The 22722-nt window shown below is 38.2% G+C and overlaps 1 protein-coding gene across 1 annotated transcript in view; it reads left to right on the forward strand.

The window, feature by feature from the left end:
* Nucleotides 1-22722, forward strand: part of RYR2 (ryanodine receptor 2) — a 517690-nt gene that overhangs the window by 476239 nt on the left and 18729 nt on the right. The window contains exons 92-99 of the mRNA XM_049697219.1: nt 735-821; nt 1505-1720; nt 3188-3318; nt 4626-4668; nt 7323-7456; nt 10871-10931; nt 12754-12900; nt 15139-15273. Of these exons, the coding sequence (XP_049553176.1) occupies nt 735-821; nt 1505-1720; nt 3188-3318; nt 4626-4668; nt 7323-7456; nt 10871-10931; nt 12754-12900; nt 15139-15273 (954 nt within the window). The remainder of the gene's footprint in view (nt 1-734; nt 822-1504; nt 1721-3187; nt 3319-4625; nt 4669-7322; nt 7457-10870; nt 10932-12753; nt 12901-15138; nt 15274-22722) is intronic.

Below are 22722 nucleotides of genomic sequence, written 5' to 3' on the forward strand. Positions count from 1 at the left end.
TATGAGACAGGTTTTGTTGTTATCTCCACTTTACAGGTGAGAAAAGTGATGCTACAAGAGTGATTAAGTCTCTTGTCCACATCGCACAGTGAGTCAGTGGTGAGGTCAGGCTTTATGCCCAGGCAGTGTGGTCCTAGCGATCAGACACTGAACCACTGCACTATAAGGGGCAACAGACTTTTTATCAGAGGGCTACAGAACCCTGTCCCCCGCTCACCTCTCTGACCTCATTCCCTCCCACTCTCCCCTCCTCTCACTGCGCTACCTCCTCACTATCTGTCAAACACACCAGCATCACCTGGAGCTCAGGACCTTTGCCCTCCAAGCTCTTTCTCTGACATTCCTGTCCCCAACTGTTCACTTGATTGCCGTCCAATGGCACCCAGGCCTCAGCTCAAATGTCACCTCCTTAGACAGATCTTCTCTGACCACCTGTCTGAATAGCGCCCCTGTTCCCTAAGTCCTTAACCTGATGGATTTTTCTTCATAACATTTAACATTCCCTGAAATTACGCTTTTTATCTGTGAATGTGCTTCTTTATTATGTCTCCTCCGTGGTGGTTTACGTCATAAAGCTTGGTGCTTTACGTCGATAGCACCAAGCATGGGACTTGAAACCCAGTGGGCCCTCAACAAATGGTTTTGGGTAAATGCATGAATGCTTTATTTCAATTGTCTGCAAATTTCAAGTCTCTCGATGCAATGACCTTTTAATAATTTTTTTTCACCTTCAGAACTATTTTGCTCGCAACTTTTACAACATGAGAATGTTAGCCTTATTTGTCGCGTTTGCAATCAATTTCATCTTGCTCTTTTATAAGGTATGTACATCTTAGTCTTTTAATAACCAATATGAAAGACTGAATTGAATGTAAAGATTTCAGAGATCCACTAGTGAGCACATCAAAACCGATGCTGAAATGTATTTGATGAAAATGAAAACCTGAATCTCAGGCACATTGCTGACTGACTGTCTAGCACAGCAGGGATAGATTTGCTCCTTCACACTAGGTGAGAAATGCCCCCACTGAAGAATGTTGGATTTGCAGAGGATTTACCCACAGTGCTCAGAGTCTAATTTGGCTGAATATCTCACTTGTTACTGTATCTGGGTGTGGCATATCTGTACTGTATTAAATTCTTTTGATCACTGAGAAGGCAGCTTAGCCATCTAATTATTTCCTGCATGTACTGGAATCCTCATATCTGGGTTTAGTTTCAGTCATATAACAAAATGACTCAGTTATATATATATTTCAGTTATATATATATTTTCTCTATGTGTATATATATATATGTATCATATGTTCTTTTTCAGATTCTTTTCCATTATAGGTTATTACAAGATACTGAAAAAGCTATCTTTTTTAGCCTTTGCCTTTAGTCTTTTCATCGTGCAGTGGTTTCACATCCAGCTATTGGCTAAGACTGGGTTTCCATTGTTTCTTGTTTACCCTGATGTCAGAGGAAATGAACTGACTGTCCTTTAAATGATTTGAATCAGGTCTCCACTTCTTCTGTGGTTGAAGGAAAGGAGCTCCCCACTCGCAGTTCAAGTGAAAATGCCAAAGTTAGCAGCCTGGACAGCTCGCCTAGAATCATTGCAGTTCACTACGTGCTGGAGGAGAGCAGCGGCTACATGGAGCCCACGCTGCGTATCTTAGCCATTTTGCACACGGTTATCTCTTTCTTCTGCATCATTGGCTACTACTGCTTGAAAGTAAGATAGTGAGGCACCAAGGAACCTGTGTGTGTCCGCGTGTGTGTGTGTGTCTGTTGCACGCTGGACTTCTGGGGAAGCAGATTCTGAGATGGAAATGACATACCCATAGTTTATTAGGGAATGTTCCATAAACACCTGCGGGGCAAGGGGAGGAAGCAGCATGGAGAAGAGGGAAAAGTGGGGCTGCAGTACAGACCCAACAGGGCACATCACAGGTCTCTGTTCTGAAGTTGAGACGCCCCCTTCAGGGTAGCCCTGGGCTGGGGCGTTGGAGCTGGGCCTTTAGAGCTCCCTGGTGACGAGTCACTGCATGCAGGCTGCCCTGGGAAGGGGATGTGGCTGTCACATTGTAGTTTTCTCGCACGTCAGTAATTATTCACATATAGCCAATTTCACCTATAATTTGACCCCACAGAAGTCCACCCACTATGTCTCCTAGCAGTGCTCAGTGTAGTAGAAATTCTAGAAATACATCATATTGGACCTCTGAGAGTCATTTTGATTGTTTTGTTATTAGGTATGTATCTCTCGCTATCCCTGGCAGAAGTGCTCACTGTTTGTCACGTCACCCATCCCTAGAGCCTTACCAAGGGAACACTATAGTTTGGTGAATAGAACTCAAGATAGTCTCTCTGAGTGCTCAGGGCTGCCCATCACCTTTGCAAACCTCTTTATCTTTTCCTAGCATGACACCTTTTTATTGCAGGGCTTTTATTTCACTGTGCCCTGCTTCTGATTGGGAAACTTCTAGAAGACTTTTGAAAAACCAGGGTCCAGGGTAAAAGACTAGAATGTAAAGTTTTTTTCAGAAACTCCTCTACCTCCCTCTGCTTCCCTTGTTTTATTGGGGGGGAGAGGGGATATTCTTGGATACTTCCAGAATGTCTGCATCTTTTTTGCATCTGTGCCTTGTGTGAAATCTGTCCATATGAAAAGGGAATCAGTAAATTCTGGAGACATTCTGGCAAACTGACAAAGATTTTTGCTGATGTTGAAATTAAAATTTATTTCAAAATAGCATATGGGCATGCTGAGCATGGAATTATTAAAGAGATTTCTAAAATAAAACTCTAAAATTTTTTTAGAAGTATGCATTTTGGAACATTAGTGCTATGTTTTATTGCATCCATATATATTATATATATGTATATATGTAATATGCAAAAAAAGCAATTTTGTATAATATTTTTAATATTTAAAATTGATTTCATTAGTGCAATTATCAATGAACCTCTATGTGTTTAAAAACATATGCATATATATAATATCTATACTGTCTTTTGTTTTTCGAAAACCTCTAGATGCCTCCTTCTGCCTAAATATAGCTGATTGATTTTCACTCAAATTTTACCTTCCTGGAAGTAACATGGGAAATATTTCTTTCCAAAAGCTGTTTTGTAAAGATAGTGACCACAGGAGATGCTAGTAAATCTAAACTAATTTTAACATGTTTTTCAAATGTAGGTCCCACTGGTTATTTTTAAGCGAGAAAAAGAAGTAGCTCGAAAATTGGAATTTGATGGGCTTTATATTACAGAACAGCCTTCAGAAGATGATATTAAAGGCCAGTGGGATAGACTCGTAATCAACACACAGTGAGTAAAGAATGAGATGAGACATTTCTGTGCTCAAAAATTTCAAGACATAAAATACTTTGCCAGAGTTCTTGCAGATTTATCAAAAGTTTAGCAGAGGTGAATAACAGTTATATATTCAGCCAAGAAAATCAAAAGACTAATAAGCTCCATCAGTCTCTTAATGGATGCCATCAATTTTTGCCCTCTGTGTTCTGAATTCCTCCATCAAAAATGGCTTTGAGTCCATTTCCACAGCACTGATGGCACATAACATCCATTACTCAGTGTTCAGGGAAGTGTGTAGCTGGAGGTACATAACCTGCAGTGTGGGGTTATCTCATCTAAAAGCATAGAGGAAGCCAAAATTATTCATTAAGGAAGGAGTTGTAGCATTAAAGGCAAAAATATTGAATGTCACACTTTTAATCTAAGTTGGAAATTTTCAGTTGGTATCATCCAGAGGCGAAGCATATAACTAGCTAAACATTATGGCATGTAAAATATAAGACAGAAAAGCAAATACTTTTCTTTATACTAATTATTTCGCCTGTGAGGTCTAGATCCAAACTACTAGCTGCTGCTGCAGATAAAAATCCATCACAAAAGTCTAATTTTACACTATTCGAGGTATTGGTGATACAATATTTTTCTGTAGTTTGTAATACTCAAGCGTGAAATAGCTTCTTTTTATTGTGATTAGTTTTGCTAATTCTTAAAGAGTTACGATTTCTAACAAGTTCTGGGTTTCCAAATGGGGATGATTTGTGTGTGTGTTACAAATGTTTACTCTAAATGCTCAGTATTTTGTTTAGCAACTCTAAATCGAATCAAGTCTGTCCCCTTAGGTGAACTCTATATTAGTTAAGATGCTGGAGTCATGTGATGGTGTTCTGCTCAGTTTCCTTAAGGATAACTAGTGGGAATGAGATTTTTTTTTACTTCCTAGGAAAATCAATGACAGTTTTAGATACTTTAATTTTTATGGACAATTGACAAAGCAATGTATACATTAACGCATTATACATAAAGAAAAAATATAACCAGACTGCTTATTAAATATGCTCATATTCATCTCCATTAAAATATTAGCCCGTAGTCTCTTCTGTGATTTACATGTATATATTAACACTTAAAATAATATTTAATATACTTCTGATAGAAAAATTATGGGATAAGATGGGGAAAATTCATTGTAATTTTTGTGAATGGAAGAATATATGTTCACATATTATTTTAAGTATTTTATTTATTCCAAAAAATATATTGTTATTTATCATTTTTTTAAAAATGATACTATTTTATTTCTATGCTTTTATATCTTTTAGGTCATTTCCCAACAACTACTGGGACAAATTTGTTAAAAGAAAGGTGGGCTTAAATTTTCTATGTTTTTCCTAAAGTGCAATTCAGATTTGAATTTGCTGTGGCTCATATGTAGGCTGAGATACTGAGGCGTGCTTTGTCGGTTAATGTCATTTCAAAATGGAAATGGGATTCAATATGAATTTCAACAATTTCATAAGAAGTCCATACTCTGCAGCTAAAAAATAAATAAGCATTGCTCACCCACCTGTCATCTGACTCAGGTGACTAAACAGTGCTCAGTCTGTACGTTAACAAGAATTGGTAAGAATTTTCTCTGAGATTGTTCGGGTAACTGAAGTTGACGGAAGGCTCTTTTTCTGATAAGACAGCTTAAGTCACCAGGGCTGGGATCCTCCCTTACAATAAAAAAGTAAAGTTGTTGTATACCAACAAAGGACTGAATTTTATTTACTTTTATATAAACTTCAAAGACCTTTGTATTTTGATAAAGTTTTATTCTTCTGATGTGCACTGCATCAGAGCATGATAGAACACAAGTAGGAGTTCAGCTACGGACTCTGGCCCCTATGTCAGCTCTGGTTTCGAGAGACAAGGATTATCTCTGCTCTTCCTACCACACGGGATTTAATGTAGGTCACTTTTTAAAAAAAATAATGCATGTACCAGTACTTGTACACTGTAAAATACAGTAATCATTATTTTGTAGCTCCTTCTTATTCCTTGAACCCTCCAACTGCCAAACTGAATCACTTCATGCCACGTACCATAATGAGCTGTGGCTCCAGTGTATACGGTCTGGGGCGAATGGCCACAAATGTCTGCCGAACGAAGTGGTCTTTTTCCCTTTGATTCCACCAGTTGAGAACTACTCGTAGGGTGGCTGGTGATTGGCAACTGCACGTTTTTTGTTACCAGTCTGAGGGGAGATAGAGAGTTTGCCAAGCATTTAAATCAAGTACATTATTTAAAATGAAGCACATTTTAAAAAACAGAAACAAAACAAAACAAACCCCCCCCCCCCAAGACTTCCTAGTTGGAAGAAGCAGTGTGTTTGTTGATTTTCATTTTGGTGCAAGTTTTTGTCCCCTTGTGACCACGGAGTAGTAGCACTGCACGAATGCAGATGAGTGCATCCTAATTAGACCAGAGCTCTGAAAGAATAATTTTTAAGTAAAGTAAAATAGATAATTTGAACATTTTATTCTTATTAATTATTTAACAGTATGAAGAAGCAGTTTCTAAGTTATTAAAGCAAGAGTTTCTCTGAAGGACACGCTATATCTAGAGTCAAATAAATAGACAGATTGTAATTGCAGCTGAGACAGTCCATAGCGTTCCTGCTCTGAGGTCCAGTTTGTTCTCCTGGGTGAGAATACAACCCCTAAAGAACTCCCACTCAGATCAGCCCAGCCCATTTTCAGTGCTGTGAGAATAATGGAAAACAAATTGTTTTAATGAACCTAAATAGTGTACGTTCATAGACTTTTTCACTACCGTTGCTTTTTTATGTTTTCTTTTAATTTACCTGATTGTATACATTCAGAAAAAGCTCATTTTTATTTCTGCTAATCCTTTCTTTCTTTCTATCTATCCACTTTCTTTCTATTCATCCACTCTAATATTTTACTTTAACGTTCCCCCTCCTCTTTCGCTGGTTCTCAGTTCCTTTGTTTCTCCTATATTCCTGTTCCTTGCTTTCCTTTTCCTCTCTTGCTGCCCGTTCTCTCTCCTCCTGCGTTTCTTTCATTACTTTTCCTGTTGCCTCCATTTTCAATGATGTGCGGGATCCTCATGGTATATAAACTGTAGGCCAAGAGTCGCTATATCAGAGACAGAGGTACTGAGCTCACAGGTGATCTGTTAGCCCACATCTAAGCCCTGATCTAAAAACCCAACATCTGGGCAAAGCCCAGACAGATGTGACAGAAGAGAGAGGGGCAAGGAAGCCAAGGGGGGGTTGCAAAGAAGTGATTCTAACGATGGACAAGGAATCCATTCTAGGTAAGAATTAAACTGAGGACCTGTGGATGGTGACAAGGCTCCAGGTTCAGGTGTTGAAGAATGGCTGGAGTCAGGATACTATGGGGGGAGTTGAATGTTTGCTCTGGAGACCACAGAGGGGATACCAGCATGTCATGGGCAAACCCAGTGGCATGCCGTGCTCTACGCAGAAGATCTTTGCTGGGAGTCAGCCTTGCCTGGATGTGTCCTCACCCCATCTCTTGCCAAGCTGAGACTGGGCATGTTACATTCTCCAAGATCAATTTCTTTATCTGCAGAGTAGGATGCTAACAACAGGAAACTTAACATATTATGACAGTCCCATGAGGGAAAAGCAAGTTGGACCTCTTAGCATAATTCCTGACACAGGGGATGAATTTGGTAGCAGTTACTTTATTCCATTTTCTCCCACCTCTTTACCCATTTGCTTGAGCCTATCCTCTTTTGTGCCTGCCTTTCTCTCTTGCATAAGAAATCTTGTTCCTCAGCTAGGCATTATTTAAAACGCTATAAGTTCACTAAGACCTTAAGCAGTGTGATCACAGAACATGAGCCGTTAAGTTAGATGTTTAAGTGAACCTGAAAGTAAGACCGATATATACTATGTATAAAAATAATTAGATGTTTGTATGTGCACATACAGATGAGATTACTTACTGGTGGAGGCCAGTAAAATGCTTCTTTTCTTGCCCCAGGTTATGGATAAATATGGAGAGTTCTATGGCCGAGACAGAATCAGCGAGTTACTTGGCATGGACAAAGCTGCCCTGGACTTCAGCGATGCCCGGGAAAAGAAGAAGCCGAAGAAAGACAGCTCCCTGTCGGCCGTGTGAGTGTCCATTCTGCTCTATCCGAGGTCTAGGTGGAAAGGAGGAAAAAGTAATACACTTCTGAACTTGCTAGTGCACTGATTTCCTTTCCTTCAGTGTCAGAGGAATAGAGACGAGAGAAACAGAGAATATATAAAGTCTGCTTTTGTACTTCCGGGTATTTTTGCACTATGGAATCAGCAGATGTAATCTATTAATTTTTGAAGGTGACTTTTTCATTATTTACGTAAAGCAAGAAAAAAAAGATTTGTTTTATCAATGTGCCTTTTTATCCCTAAATGCCACTTAAGTTGAAGTCAAAGATGCAAAAGCATAATATTTGACTCGTTAAGGCTTCCTGTTTGCCAAGAAGTTAGTTTTCTTAATTTTGGAAAAGGGAGCTATGTAGACCTTTTATTAGAAATAAGTTCATATTCTTTTAATTGTTGTGTTTTATTTAAATAGCAAAGACTTGGTATACTTAGTATACTATTACTTGGAAAGTTTATTTTAAAATGAGGCACTCTTATACAGTGCTTGCATGGAATAATATGATATAATTAGAAGGATGTAAACCAGTTGAACTGAATTCACCTGAGATTGAATTTCACATGCATGTGTAGTGTCAGTATACATATATATATATATACATCTGTCTCTGTCTTGCAAATTTAATCAACTATAATTCTAGAATTACAGTTATAAAGCCTACATGCTTTTTAAAATGTAACTTCTTATTGTAGCCACTTAACGATTTTAGAAAAAAACGTAATCGTTACCTTCCCTTATCTGTGTATTTAAGGTATCAGTCAATTAGGTATGTGACGATTTCTCTGAAAACGTAAATATTTAAGGTTCTGTAGAGCAATGTTAGTTTGTCTTAGATAACTATTTTAGCTAGCATTAAAAAACAACATTTTGGCTGATCTCTTTTATACTTTTTATCTCTCTGAAACCTTGTCAGAGCTAGTTGGGTCTTTAAAAATAATGTGAACCCAGTTCAAAAGTAGTTAGATAAGCAAATATATAGCAAGTTATGAATTTAAATTTAAAATATTACCTGAGTACTTTAAGAAAACAAATGTGGTTCTTAAAGGAATGTGGTCACTCTACGTAAGATGAAACACAGTTGGCAGCCCTTAGGCATTAAGGCCCTTATGTTAGAATATCACGTAAGGACTATGGTGAGAGGGGGGCTGCTGAGTTTCTTACTAGCATTTTCAGATCCCTGATAACCAATGTAGAATTAAATAGTTTTACTGAATTATGCATTTTCCATGGTCATATTTGTGACTCTAGAAAATGTCTGATAAAATAGAAGGAAAGTTTAGACTGTTTTTTTTACTATGAACAGTTTTAAATTAGTGGAATTTTCCACTGTTTTACATAGTAAATGTTTGCAGGTTTGACCCCTAGCAAAGTACCAAGAAATTAATATGGCTTTTATTAATACCTTTAAATATGGATAATAAAATTAGAAGAATAAAGATCTAGTAAATAACACACATTATTAGGAAAAGATTTACATGTAGTGTTCCTTTATTAAAGTGTTTAGAAGGATTGAGTTTTCAAAGATTATCTGTTTTCTATATGAATAGTATCTTAATGTGAACATTTGCATGTAAGGATGATTCATGGATCTATGTGTGCATGTATTTATTTATCAATCAGATACATAGGGCTTGGTATGTGCATATTTAAACAAGTGGCCAGTTCACCTCCTGGGGATAGAATGGCTGCCAGCAGCCAGAAAGCCTGCATGCTTCTTCATGTGTGTCTTTATGGAGTGAGAGGAGAGCTTATAATCTCAAAACCATCTAGCAGAACTCCTCAGCTTCTGGCTTCTAGTTTACCCCTGAACCAAGCCCTGTGGCCAGGTTAATGCCATGCCCTGATTGGCCTAGATCAGCTGTGCTCCATCCCTGGGGGTGGAGCCAGCTCTGCCCAAACAGCATCACTGCCACTACTGGTGAGAAAAGAGTATTGTATACTACAAAATACTCTTAATGCTGTTGGTAGGAAACTTGCTACCCTAATGCATGACAGGGATGGAAAACAACTAATCATAAGAACAAACTTCTAAATAAGTTAGAAACGACCATGGGAAGTTCAGACATCCTGATAAAAACCCTTATTTTGTTTTGGATTGCTTTCATGGGAAATAATCATGCTCTCATGCAAATTACCCAATGGGTTTATTTTTTTTTATCTCTCTCTTTTTTTTAAGAAAAAGTATTCTTATGTTGAAACCCACTGTAAATATTCATGAAATTTTAAAAAATATTATTTAATAATAAAATTAATTATAACTCAAAGACAGCTTTATTTCCTTAAAAAAATTAAACCTTAACTCTAAGGGGAAAAGTCTCCTAAGAAGTCAGCTTAGATTATCAACTATTTATCATTGCACTTGTAATTTAAGATTGACCTAATTAAAAGAAATGATTAAAGAAGTAAAGACTAAAACAGTAAGTCTAGAGAAGCCTTTTTGAAAATAACACTAAAATTATATTATCATCATATCAATTCACTGGAATGTTGCAAAGGCTAACAAAATTATAATTTCTAGCCCCATAAACCGGTGACAAGTTCTGGAAAAAAGCGAAAATTAAAAATGAGTATATTTTAATACATGTATATTTTAATCTGCAAAGATCATGACTATTTATGTTGATTCACTCATTCAACATTATTGAGAGACGTTCAATGTATGATATAACATGCTTGGTGCTGGGGATTTCACAGACTGGTGAGGAAGGCATCAATACACATACATACATACACACCTATGCCTGCAAAACAACATGGGAAACGATTATAAAGGGAGGTGTCTACAAAGCACTATGCGAACCAAGGGGAAGGGTTAAATTCCTTCTTGGATAGAGAAGGAAGTAGAGAAGGGGCATTTCTGAAAACGATAGGAAAAAACAAAATGAATAAGCCCTTTTATTGGCAAAATCAGTACAGTTGTAAAACAAGTGTGGACATTTATGCAAGTTTTTATTAGTTGAACTAAAAATTATTCTGTTGGGATGCAATTATGAATATATAATGAAAGTTAGGGAGGAAACTTTCGATATACCTATGTTAATTTAGTAGTTTCTAGGAATAATTGTCACATAGAAAGTGTTTATTTTATATTTAATATAGGAAAAGAAAAGGTCAAAAAGAAAAGACTATTTTTAAGTAATAGAGACATAGTGATGCTTTGTTTTGTTTTCCAAGATTCCTCTTTAAAAAAAAAAAAAAAAAATCACAAAACTCTGGTGTACATTTTCCAACAGAGCTCTCAGCTGGGCTCCTGAACTAGAACTCATCTCCTGAGATGGTTGCCAGCTCTGCCCCATGGAGAGTGAATGACAGCAGGCTTTTGAAAGCCTGTGAGTCTCTGCTTCATGTACATATCTACAAATTCTTCTTTTTTGTCTTTCCAGGCTGAACTCTATTGATGTGAAGTATCAGATGTGGAAACTAGGAGTCGTTTTCACTGACAATGTAAGCCAACTTCATTACCACAAAGTAAAACGCACTCTGATTAGATGAGTTTGTTGGGCTTCAGTGGCTGGAAAGATGGCTATTTAAGAAAGCTACTTGGGCTTCCCTGGTGGCGCAGTGGTTGGGAGTCCGCCTGCCGATGCAGGGGATGTGGGTTCGTGCCCCGGTCCGGGAAGATCCCACATGCCGCAAAGCGGCTGGGCCCGTGAGCCATGGCCGCTGAGCCTGCGCGACCAGAGCCTGTGCTCCGCAACGGGAGAGGCCACAGCAGTGAGAGGCCCGCGTACTGCAAAAAAAAAAAAAAAAAAAAAAAAAAAAAAAGAAAGCTACTTAAATATCAGTTCGTTTAATACTGACCACATCTGAGAAAGACCCAGAGAAATATATGATTAATCAGCCCATATCTCATTCCATTTCTTTCAGTAGCTGAAAAATTAAAATATATTTACACGAGAAAATGAAATGGAGATGCAAATTCGTGTGTATTTTCATTCAGATTTTAGTTGAGCAGTCGCATTCTTCAAAATTTTTAAAGATGTCAGAAAGTTCTAAATAAATTTTTTCAAGTTCTTTTTTAAGATTAATTGCAATCCATTTGTTTCTGCCACATAAAGTACATTAAATTACTGTGCTCTTTTTCTTGATGGATCCCTCTTTTATCAAAGAGCATAAGAGCTTCTGAGTTAGGCATAGGACCCACGTATATATCCAAATATTATGGAAAAAATCGCCCATGACTAAAAGCCACCAGCTGTCAAGGCAGAGAATCACATACTACCTCATTGGCTCAATAGCATGACATTTTTGATTCTTAGAAATTCCAGTTTAAATAACTGTTACTGTCAGTTGTTTTTGTGCTACCATTTGCTGGCTATGGGAAGTTGCTAGAGAGAATCATGAAACATGGCTGAATCGATGGACTACAATTTTTGCTGTTAGACCTCAGCCCATCCCCTCATTACTGCTTCTTAATTCTTCTACCGTCTTCTCACTCCTCCTACAGAAAGGCTCGTAAAAACCTCCCCTAAGGCCTTCTGCTGTTCTTGCTGCCGTGCCTTCTTCCTTGGATATCTCATTGAGTCTCAAAATCTCGCTCTTATCTTAGCACTTTTATAGTGAACCTTAGTTCCATTCTCCTAAAGACCTGTGACCCCCATCCCCCCAGTACTCCTGCCTCTGTCCCCACCCTGCCTCACCCAGCCGTGGGCCCAGAACTCTGGGTACCTTAGAGAACCCTCTGATATTCAAAATCAAGTCTTATCTTTTAGGACTGTCAACTGTTAGTAAGGTGTCTTGCAGCTCACTTCTCATCTAACAATAGAAGCAACTCCCCTGAATAAAAAGGAGGCCACCCCAACTCAGCCACATGTGGCAACATCTGGAGACATTCTTGGTTGTCATGACTGGAGAGGGGGAGTTCTACTACCGGCAGCTAGTGAGTAGAGACCAGGGATGCTGCTAGCTAACCATCCTACTATGCACAGGATGGCATCCACAACCAAGGATTATCCGGCCCAAACTATCAATAGTGGACATTAGTAAGTTGCTGTTGAGTAGTAAGTCAATACATTTTTCTCTGTGGGAGGATAAATAAAAAGAGACACTCTGATATAAAGGAGAGAATGGCATTGAACCTTGCAGAACAGCTACATCAAAATAAAATACACAAACAAACTGATATAACTGATTGGAATTATATAAATCTTTAGTCTAAGAAGATAAAGTTAGTGGAGTGGTTATCATAGAATGAGAGCAGAGTAGTTTTTGACAATAGTATGTATTCTATTTTCTGAGATGATTTTCTCTCATTTTGTCTTAATAGTCCTTCCTCTACCTTGCCTGGTATATGGCCATGTCCGTTCTCGGACACTATAACAACTTTTTTTTTGCCGCTCATCTTCTTGACATTGCTATGGGATTCAAGACGTTAAGAACCATCTTATCATCAGTAACACACAATGGCAAACAGGTAAAAGTTTTATGTTTTCCTCCCCCTGCAAAAGCTGAAAAAGCAACAGATATTCTAACAGAAGTAATACCAAACCTCAAATGACAGTGTACAGTTTTAAAGACTTTTGCGAATAGAGGATCCGTACTTTTTCTTCTATAAACCGTGCAGATTCGTAATTTGAGAGCCCCCGAGACCTACATTCACGTCTTGGCTTGATGGGTGAGCTGTGTGACCTTGGATAGATTACTTAGCATTCTTTTAAATCTCAACTCCCTCATTTTGTAAAATGAGTACAATAGAAGTACCTACCTTATAGGGGTTTTGTGAAAATTAAATAAAAACAGAAATGTGGAGGTCTTAGCACAGGCTCAAGCACATTAAACACTCAGGAAGGTAGTTATTATTTTGTTCCTAACATGATATTTGCTGTATCTGATACTGTGGCTAAACCAAAATATGTTGCAACATCCTAACACACTAGTTATATTAGTAATAAGACCTGAGATGCTACATTCTTAATTTAATATAGTATTTTAAAGCTGGATATTCATGGGCTCTTTTCTCCACTTTTAAATTGGGCAAAAGGAATAATAATGTTTCACACGTGACAAGGTCATGCTTACTTGGAGAAAAGCTGGCTTAATTCCAGATAGTCAGCTTATGTTCTAATACAACCCATTTGTAATGTTAAAACTTTCATTAATAAACTTCTCAATTCATTCTCTATTTATCAAGTGTCCAGTGGGAGGTAACACATTCTGTTAGTTATTTAGAATGAGAGTCCTTATTTTCCAGAATTTTATAATCCAGCGTATTTTAAAATCAGTGCCCTTCCCAAAACCTTGAACTGTGTCCACGGTTAAGTTCGCATTATCATGACCTTCACTTTTCTAAACTTCAGCACAATGTTCTTATATATGTCACTCTAGTTTCTGAATATGAGTATGATATGCATGGCACGTCATGAGTCCAGTGACAAAAAGTGTACTATGCATATTCATCGGTCAATTAGTAAATTGGTTTTGAGCTCCCAATATGTTCGAAGAACTGGAGATGCTAAATCTGTGGAGTATTTTCACACAAAACATCTGGCACTACTCTCAATTTCTAAACTTTTATTTCTAAACTTTATTCCTTCTCTTTTTGAGGTATCAAATTTTCATTTGCAAAGATATATAGAGCTTAAATAGCCCTTATAGGTAAAACACACAGAAATTTACAGTGGCCTTATACTTAATTTATAGAAGTGAATTAAGCCCTCTATTAAGAAAACATGTTTTTTCCAGATAATTATGAAGTGATTTTTGAAAGACTTAATATATGCTGCCACGGTTAAGAACACCAGGGGTATGTTGTAATCAGAGGAAGTAGACATAAAAAATAATGCATTTTAGTGTGTTTAGAACTTCTGGGATAGAACCAGAAATATATTTTTACCACCTTGGTGAACGTCATATTTTAAAAATATACATATTCATATACAAATTCTATGTATATTCACATATATATTCTATAAAATGTTTATATATACATACATATATATGCATATATATACATTATGTAAAGTATAGTTTGGAATTTAAAAAAGATTACATAGAGCTGAAAAAAGACCTTTCAAACTGTGACTTTTATTTATACGTTGAGAAAATTTGCCTTCAAAATAGTGTTATTTATTAGTTATTAAAGTGTCTTTCCCTTTGATCATTGGTTTATGTTAACAAAGCCAGACTTCTTAGTTTTATAAATATTTATGATACATATTATTAACAGTCGTGCATTTCCAGATGTTAGAAACAATTCCTATTTCATTTTAGGATATGATTGAAAGAAAACGTGATTTACAACCCCTCTTACTATCATAACAAAAATGAGAGAGTTTTTGTTAGGAATGTAAATTATTTAAAGGGAATAGAACTTATAAAAAGAGAGAATGTGTTTAATGTAGTATCTACTACCAAATACTTAGATGATAGAAACATGAACATATTAAGCTGCTTATTAATATTATTAATATCAATTTGGATATGAAACTAAATCAGAGTTTTATTCATGTTATTGTATGCATTTATTAGCCAATTAAGTAGTCAAGTTTTACATAAAATAAACTGGCAACTTTATAAAATATAGCAACTATGAAAATAGATTTCCCCACTGGGGGTATAAGAAAGGTATGAGGTGTGGATTCCATTAGCTTTTAGTCAGTAAATCCACTGACTTATATTTCTAATACATGTTCAATGTCACATTGCTTTCCAGCTTGTATTAACCGTTGGCTTATTAGCTGTTGTCGTATACCTATATACTGTCGTGGCATTCAATTTTTTCCGAAAATTCTACAATAAAAGTGAAGATGGTGATACACCAGATATGAAATGTGATGACATGCTAACGGTAAGTTCATACACTTTGATCTCCTATGAATGAAAAAATTTCTCCTGCTTCTTCAACCCAAGGGATTGTGTAGTCATTCTTTAACAGTGAAAAATAGAAAATAGTGTACACAGCAGAAAGTTGTGTGGCTTTTTAAAGAATTGACGATTTTCATTTTTTGTGGAACATGAAGGACTGTTTCTGCCAGTTTTGCACATCTACTGCATCAGCCTGATAATTAGTAGAATCCTGAGTTAAAGTCCTTAGAACTGGAAGGATTAATGTAAACACTTTAGCCTGTTGTTCATATATTCTAGGAGAGCAGGTAAAATTATTTCCTTGTAGAAGGTTTAGGTATTTGTTCGCCTTAGTGACTTGAACTGAAATTACTGAAGTGCAAAAATATCTCTTTTATATTGAGTATCCTGGGTTAAATTACCCTTTCAGTCTTGGTTTTAAAATCAACAGATGTTAAAGATTTCATATTGCTTTATCACTCTTCTATAACCTGCATCTCTAATATGACAAATCAGAAATTACCATATATGAGATGCTAGACTGTGAAGGGGAAAATTAGACAAAATATTTAACCTCTAGCTGGAAAGAGATGAATCGTTCAGTGAGCTCCAAATTGAGATACCTATACAGTTGGGGCTGGTGTAAAAAGAGATGGACATAATGATGCTAAAATTGCTCTAGAAAAAATAAACATCTCAAAGGAGTAGTGACAAAGACCTAATACTACAAAGACTAGTAATTAAGACAGTTTTTGTACTAGAGAATGACAGATCAATGGAATACAGTCTAGAAAGAGGTTCAGATACACATGGAAATTAAAAGTATGATAAAAGTGGCCTTAGAAATTATGAAATGAAAAATAATTCAATAAATGGTATTGGTACCATGAACATGCTGTTAGGAGGAAACTGCTCAAAGTGGATGCCAACCAAGTTCTTTACATCAAAATAAATTCCAAATGAAATAAATCTTTCAGTGAAAAAAGAAAGAGAAAAATGAAAGTTAGGATTTGACTTGTGAAATAATAACATTATTTATTTATTTATTTATTGCTTGCTTGCTGTGTCGGGTCTTCGTTGCTGCCCGCGGGCTTTCTTTAGTTGCAGCGAGTGGGGGCTGCTCTTCGTTGCGGTGCGTGGGCATCTCATTGCTGCGGCCTCTCGTTGCGGAGCATGGGCTCTAGGAGCGCGGGCTTCAATAGTTGTGGCGCGTGGGTTCTAGAGCACAGGCTAAGTAGTTGTGGCACATGGGCTTAGGTGCTCCGCGGCATGTGGGATCTTCCCGGACCAGGGCTCAAACCCGTGTCCCCTCCATTGGCAGGCAGATTCTTAACCACTGCACCAACCAGGGAAGCCCCATAACAACAATTTTTTAATGGGGAGAGGTCTTTCTGAATATGACATAAAACCTAGGATCCATGTAAGCATAAAAAATTACTTTAAAAAGGAATAACTATAAGGAAAATCTTAAATGCAGATGACAAGCTAGCAAAAATATACTGAACACTATAACAAAGGGCCAGTTTCTTTAATCTACAAAGTCTTTGTCACAACTGAGAGAAGAAATAACAAGCCAATAGAAAAATAAGCAAATTATATGACTAGACAATTCACTGTAAAATAAGTTGAATCAGCTTATAAATATGGAAAGATGCTCAGCCTCTATCATACTGATACTTTAAAAAGGGCAAACCAAAGCAGTCGGTTGCCACCTTTACCTATCAGGTTTGCAAAATGTTAGTTTGTTAATACCCAGAGTTACTGAATTGATTGAAAAGCTGGCACCTTCATGAACACTGTTGGGAATTTAAAATAACACAACAATTTGAGAGAAATTTTATAATAGTTATTGAATTTGTAAGTGTACTTACCCTTTGACTTGTCAGTTCCATTGCTAGTAACTGACCTGTCTATTCACAAATATGCCTCGCTATATTCAAGGACATTAGCTGCTATAACAAATTGAAAATAATATAAATTATCATCTATAGAGTCTTGATTAAATAAATTATGGTAAATCCATATAATGGAAAATATGTAACTTTTTAAAATAGTAGAGAAATCTGTATATGCTGATATGGAAAGACATACAAATTATACTTAAGTGGGAAAAAAAAAGATCAAAAGGATCCTAACTGTACAAGAAGATACACACACATATGCTAGGATGTATATGATAGATATGCTAGAATACACATACTATTTTTCTGGAAGAATACATAAGAAACTTTTAACAAGAGTTCATACAGGAAGTAGGACCACAAGTCAAGGAGAGAGAAAACTTGTGCACCGGGAGACTGACCGGTCACTAGTAGTAACCTCCACCAGAGTCACTAACAGGGGACACTTTGCCACCCCCTCGCTGCTTCCCCACATCCATACCCTACCATTCTAGGCCCAGTGAGGAAGGTACTTTAGAGATCCTTCATCTCCTCTTCTGTGTGCTGCCTTTAATACCACCTTGTCTCTCTGTCCCATGACCCTGAAGACTTGGGGGAGTGGCTGGCCAGATGCAGAGAGGGGAGCAGAGGGCTGGAGGAGGCAACAAGGCGCAAAGGAGGGTCAGTAAGGGCTAACGGTAGGCACTTGTGCCTACACTGACTCCGGGGAGATTCATTTATATTCCAGGAGAATCACCCCAATGGGTCTAAATCTCAAAATTCACCAGCCTCAGGTCAGAAAGTTGTCCTGTTCATTCCCAGAGGGTGTGATGCTCAGTGAACCGCTCAAGATTGCTGGAAAGTAGGGAGGGTTTCAGATGGGGATACGCAGTGGCCTGGGTTACATGCTGGGAACAATGTGTGACTTGGATTCGCCTCTCCTACCACAGTATGACCCCCAAAATATCCTGGTCTCTCACTCTCACATCATGAGTCGTATCTGACCCTGTTCAATTTGCCCTAATAGTGTTCTTATATGACTACATGTTGCATCTTGCTCTCAGGATGTTTCCACTGCTCTTGTTAATTTTGTCAGTGGATTTATTAGGAGAAGAATCCATGCATTATTTGAACACGAGGTGGGTTAGGAAGACCACTGCCTTTACCTGGTTGATTTTACCCAATGACAGGGAGATGTATAAAGAAGGTAGAGAAGCTTGCCTCACTTTAGGATGACGAAATTGGCTTCTTGATGTTTTCATCTGTGGGCTTGGGACTGAGCTACAGCCAGGATTTTGTTCAGTTTCAGGAATTTCTGTCTATATGGGTGAGACTGCCTCTGACCAGCTCTGTTGTAGGTATTTCTGTCTCTACAAATAACAATGAACAGATCTTGCCTTTGGCTGAGGTGAGGTTGGAGGCATCATAAGTTTGCATCTTAGGTGTTTCTTTCTTGAAAAAGAAAAGTCAGTTCCAGGATGCAGACTACACCTCAGCTCCTACCTCTTTCATAATTATGTACTGCGGTCAATCAGTCGAACCAGACAGGAGTCTGTGTACTTTGCACAGTCCATTTCCAGCTGATTGTTGTTAACAACTGTTGTGTCAGAGGCCACATTACCTAGGTTAACCTTTCAATTTTAGATGTAAAAACCCCTTTTAATTGCCTCTTACTAATGCTTGTGCAGGGAGGTTTTGAAGAAGCCACAGCCACTTAAAATGTAAGTAATCACTGACAGTAATGCTCATTAAAAGCGGAGGCTTAGTAAAACCAAACAGCTAGCAAGACAGAATTATGGAGTAGCAGGTGGTCAGATTTCATTGTTTTAATTCCCCAAAGACAATCCTTTTTTTTTTTTTTGCGGTACGCAGGCCTCTCACTGTTGTGGCCTCTCCCATTACGGAGCACAGGCTCCGGACGCACAGGCTCAGCGGCCATGGCTTACGGGCCCAGCCGCTCCGTGGCATGTGGGATCTTCCCGGACTGGGGCATGAACCCGTGTCCCCTGCATCGGCAGGCGGACTCTCAACCACTGCGCCACCAGGGAAGCCCGAGAATCCTTTCTTTATGCCAGTCTCCTTAGCATTTCTTTTTCAAAGAGTGAAGTCTAGTATTCTCATCTGAGATAGGTTTTCCTCACTCACGTCGTATTTTATTGCTGTCATCCTGAGTTCCCATCGCATTTACTGTTTCAGGTTGTTTCTTCAGGTCTCAGAGAACATTGTAGGTTTTCTGGGGGACGTAATTCACTGCCAGTGTTTCATAACTTACAGCAGGTGGCACTGTAGCTGCAGTTTTGCAGAGTCAGTGATGATTCATACTTAAATTTCTTTTCTTCTTTCTTTACTTACTTATTTGGAATCACGGTGTTTTGAGCCAGAGAATCTAATTAATCCAGCCATAACCTGATAGAATTTGAACCTCTTCACCAAGAATGTAGGAGAAGAAATTGAAAAGTAATCTAAAGTTTTCAAGTCCAGGGCAAAAAGCTGATTGCAGCTAGAGAGCCAGGGAGACTGACGTGGCATATATAAGAGCATCCATCTCAAAAGGAGTGGTTTTCAGCCTCAAATGCCCAGAGGAATCACCAGGAAAACTCTCTGTAAATCCACAGCTCTTCAAGACCAACCCCAGATGCCTTGAGTCAGAAACTGTAGGAAAGGTATCAAGACCTGTGTATTCTGGAAAAAGCTTTCCAGGTGGTTGAGCTAAACAGTATGCTCCTAGGGAAGTAACCTGCTTAAGTAGTTGTTCTAAAGTACTTACTTTACCCCATCTTCTCAATGAATAATCTGTTTCTCTCTAGTTCAACCTCTATCTCTTTTTCTCTCCCTGTGTCTGTTTCTCTCCCCACACCCGCCTTTTTTTTTTTTTTGGCCAAGGTAAAGATCTTCTAAGGATCTTCACCAGTCCCTAGAAACTGTTACTCTTCAGTGTCCCCTAAAGGCAGCATAAACAATGATTAACCCCGGAATGTATGCTTAGGAGGTGGATGGGGGGAATGTCACAGAACGTGAAATCTTGAGAATTAGCAAGTGCCCTGTCCCCGTTTCTGTAGCACCAGGCACCTTCCTCCCTCATTACTCAGGTTCTCTGAAGAAAGCGGTGTCACTTTTTGCTGCCCAGCATCGCTCCTCCAGCTCTTATGATCAGGTTGAGTCTGATTCTCTGAAAAGGAAGGTAGATGAAAGGACTTCCCTTTTCAGGCGCAGAATGGTAATCTGACAGGCTGCCGCCTCCTGTGAGTGGCTGGTCACCCCATTTCCTCCGACTCCACCACAGCAGCCATGGCCCTGCTATCTCTGGTGAGAACTTCTGATAATGAAGGAGAAGGTTGGGAAAATCAACATCAGAATCCCACTGGTGAACTGTGCATTTTATTCTTTTTCACTTTGGTATCTTATTAAGCCTAACTAAGCACATCCACAAAACTCTACCTCTCTTTTCACAGCATGACCATGTTTCATTTTAATGAAATATGGTGGAATCCCCTCCTCAAAATTCTTAGTGCTATCATAGAATGAAGGCGAGCAGTGAGATGCACATATTGCCAGGAGAGGCCAAGTGGCTGACGAGAGATCTAAAAAGAAGGAGACATTTACTTTGGTAATTTAGCCTCATTCCATGGCCTTGTTTTCAACTTTATAGTCTAGAAAGTAAAAGTGAATCATTTGCCTGAGGACAGACTCACATTAACCAGACTCCTAAGAGTCAGATGTATCGGTCAGAGTACCAACATTGCACTCATTAAAAGTTCAAGCAACAAGTCGATAGTCTCTTCTCTATAGAAAAACTCTATGTGGGGAGCCAAAAGTCTTGGTCAGCAGGAATTAGCAAGAGGAATTAGCTAGACCATCTTAGTCACATACATGTCAAATAAGCGGGCTTGGAGAGCTAGGGCATTCCAGGACCTGAACAGGGAACTGCAGTGATCCACTGTTGGCCCACTATGGCTATTAGTGTGGGGAGTCAAAGGGCCAGAATTTGACATGGAGAAATGCCAGACCACAGCCAGGTAGATTGTCCAAATTAAGTCGCCAGCCAAAGGGGGCAGGGGGAGTTTTACAAACAAAGCTAAGAATGGGAAAGCTAGGAAAGGATGGCCTATGTTAGTTCACTAAGTAAAGAGTAGGCAGCTGCAATAATAATTCTATTTCCTGTAGCCACAGTTAATCACATGTGTGGACAGATTTGGAGAAAAACATATATAACTCCCAATTTTTCTTAATAAAAATAAGAAATGCATGTGGTAAAAACTAATTCCAACAGTATGCAAGAATATACAGGGAAAATAAAACTTTCTCTACCCACAGATCCACCATTTACAGTTTCAAGCACTGTTTTAGACAAACAGTTCTAAGAAAGTAATGCCATGTCCTGAGGGCTTTTTTAAAATGTCTTCAAATTTTTATTTCTAAAGATTGATTCAGTACGTGGCACCAGGAATCCAGAATGTTTAAGCCTCCAGGAGATGTGGGTGCAGGATTAAGTTTAGGCACCATTGGTCTCATCAGGCTGTCTGTAAAATAGGACTATCCTGGCCTCTCTGTAAGAGAGACCCCTTCCCTGGGCTGCAGAACAGTTCTGGGGTGATGCTCTTTGCTTATTGCATCCCAGACTGACCAACCTCTTTTCTGAGTGACCCAATCTTTTTTTTTTTAATTTTATTGAAGTATAGTTGATTCACAATGTTGCATTAATTTTTGCTGTACAGCACAGTGATTCCGTTATACATACGTATATATTCTTTTTGTATTTTTTTCCATTACGGTTTATCACAGGATATTGAATATAGTTCCCTGTGCTATACAGTAGGACCTTGTTGTTTATCCATCCTATATATAATAGTTTGCATCTGCTAATCCCAAACTCCCAATCCATCTCTCCTCCAACTCCCCCAGCCTTGGCAACCACAAGTCTGTTCTCTATGTCTGTGAGTCTGTTTTTGTTTTGTAAATATGTTCATTTGTGTCATATTTTAGATTCCACATATAAGTGATATCATGTGGTATTTGTCTTTCTTTTTCTGACTTATTTAGCTTAGTATGACAATCTCTAGTTGCATCCATATTGCTGCAGATGGCATTATTTCATTCTTTTTATGGCTGAGTAATATACCATTGTGTGTGTGTGTGTGTGTGTGTGTGTGTGTACCACATCTTCTTTATCCATCCGTCAATGGACTTTTAGGTTATTTCCATGTCTTGGCTATTGTAAATAGTGCTGCAGTGAACATGGGGGTGCATGTATCTGTATGAATTACAGTTTTGTCTGGGTATATGCTCAGGAGTGGAATTGCTGGATCATATGGCAACTCTATTTTTATTTTTTAAGGAACCTTCATACTGTTCTCCATAATGGTTGTACAAATTTACATTCCCATCAACAGTGTAGGAGGGTTCCCTTTTCTCCACACCCTCTCCAGCATTTGTTATTTGTATTGGTAAGATTTTTTTAATGATGGCTATTCTGACCAGTGTGACGCGGTACCCCACTGTAGTCTTGATATGCATTTTTCTAATAATTAGTGATAATGAGCATCTTTTCATGTGCCTTTTGGCCAGCTGTATGT

The sequence above is a fragment of the Orcinus orca genome, chromosome 14 (genome assembly GCF_937001465.1).
Source record: "Orcinus orca chromosome 14, mOrcOrc1.1, whole genome shotgun sequence".
Classification (NCBI taxonomy): domain Eukaryota; kingdom Metazoa; phylum Chordata; class Mammalia; order Artiodactyla; family Delphinidae; genus Orcinus; species Orcinus orca.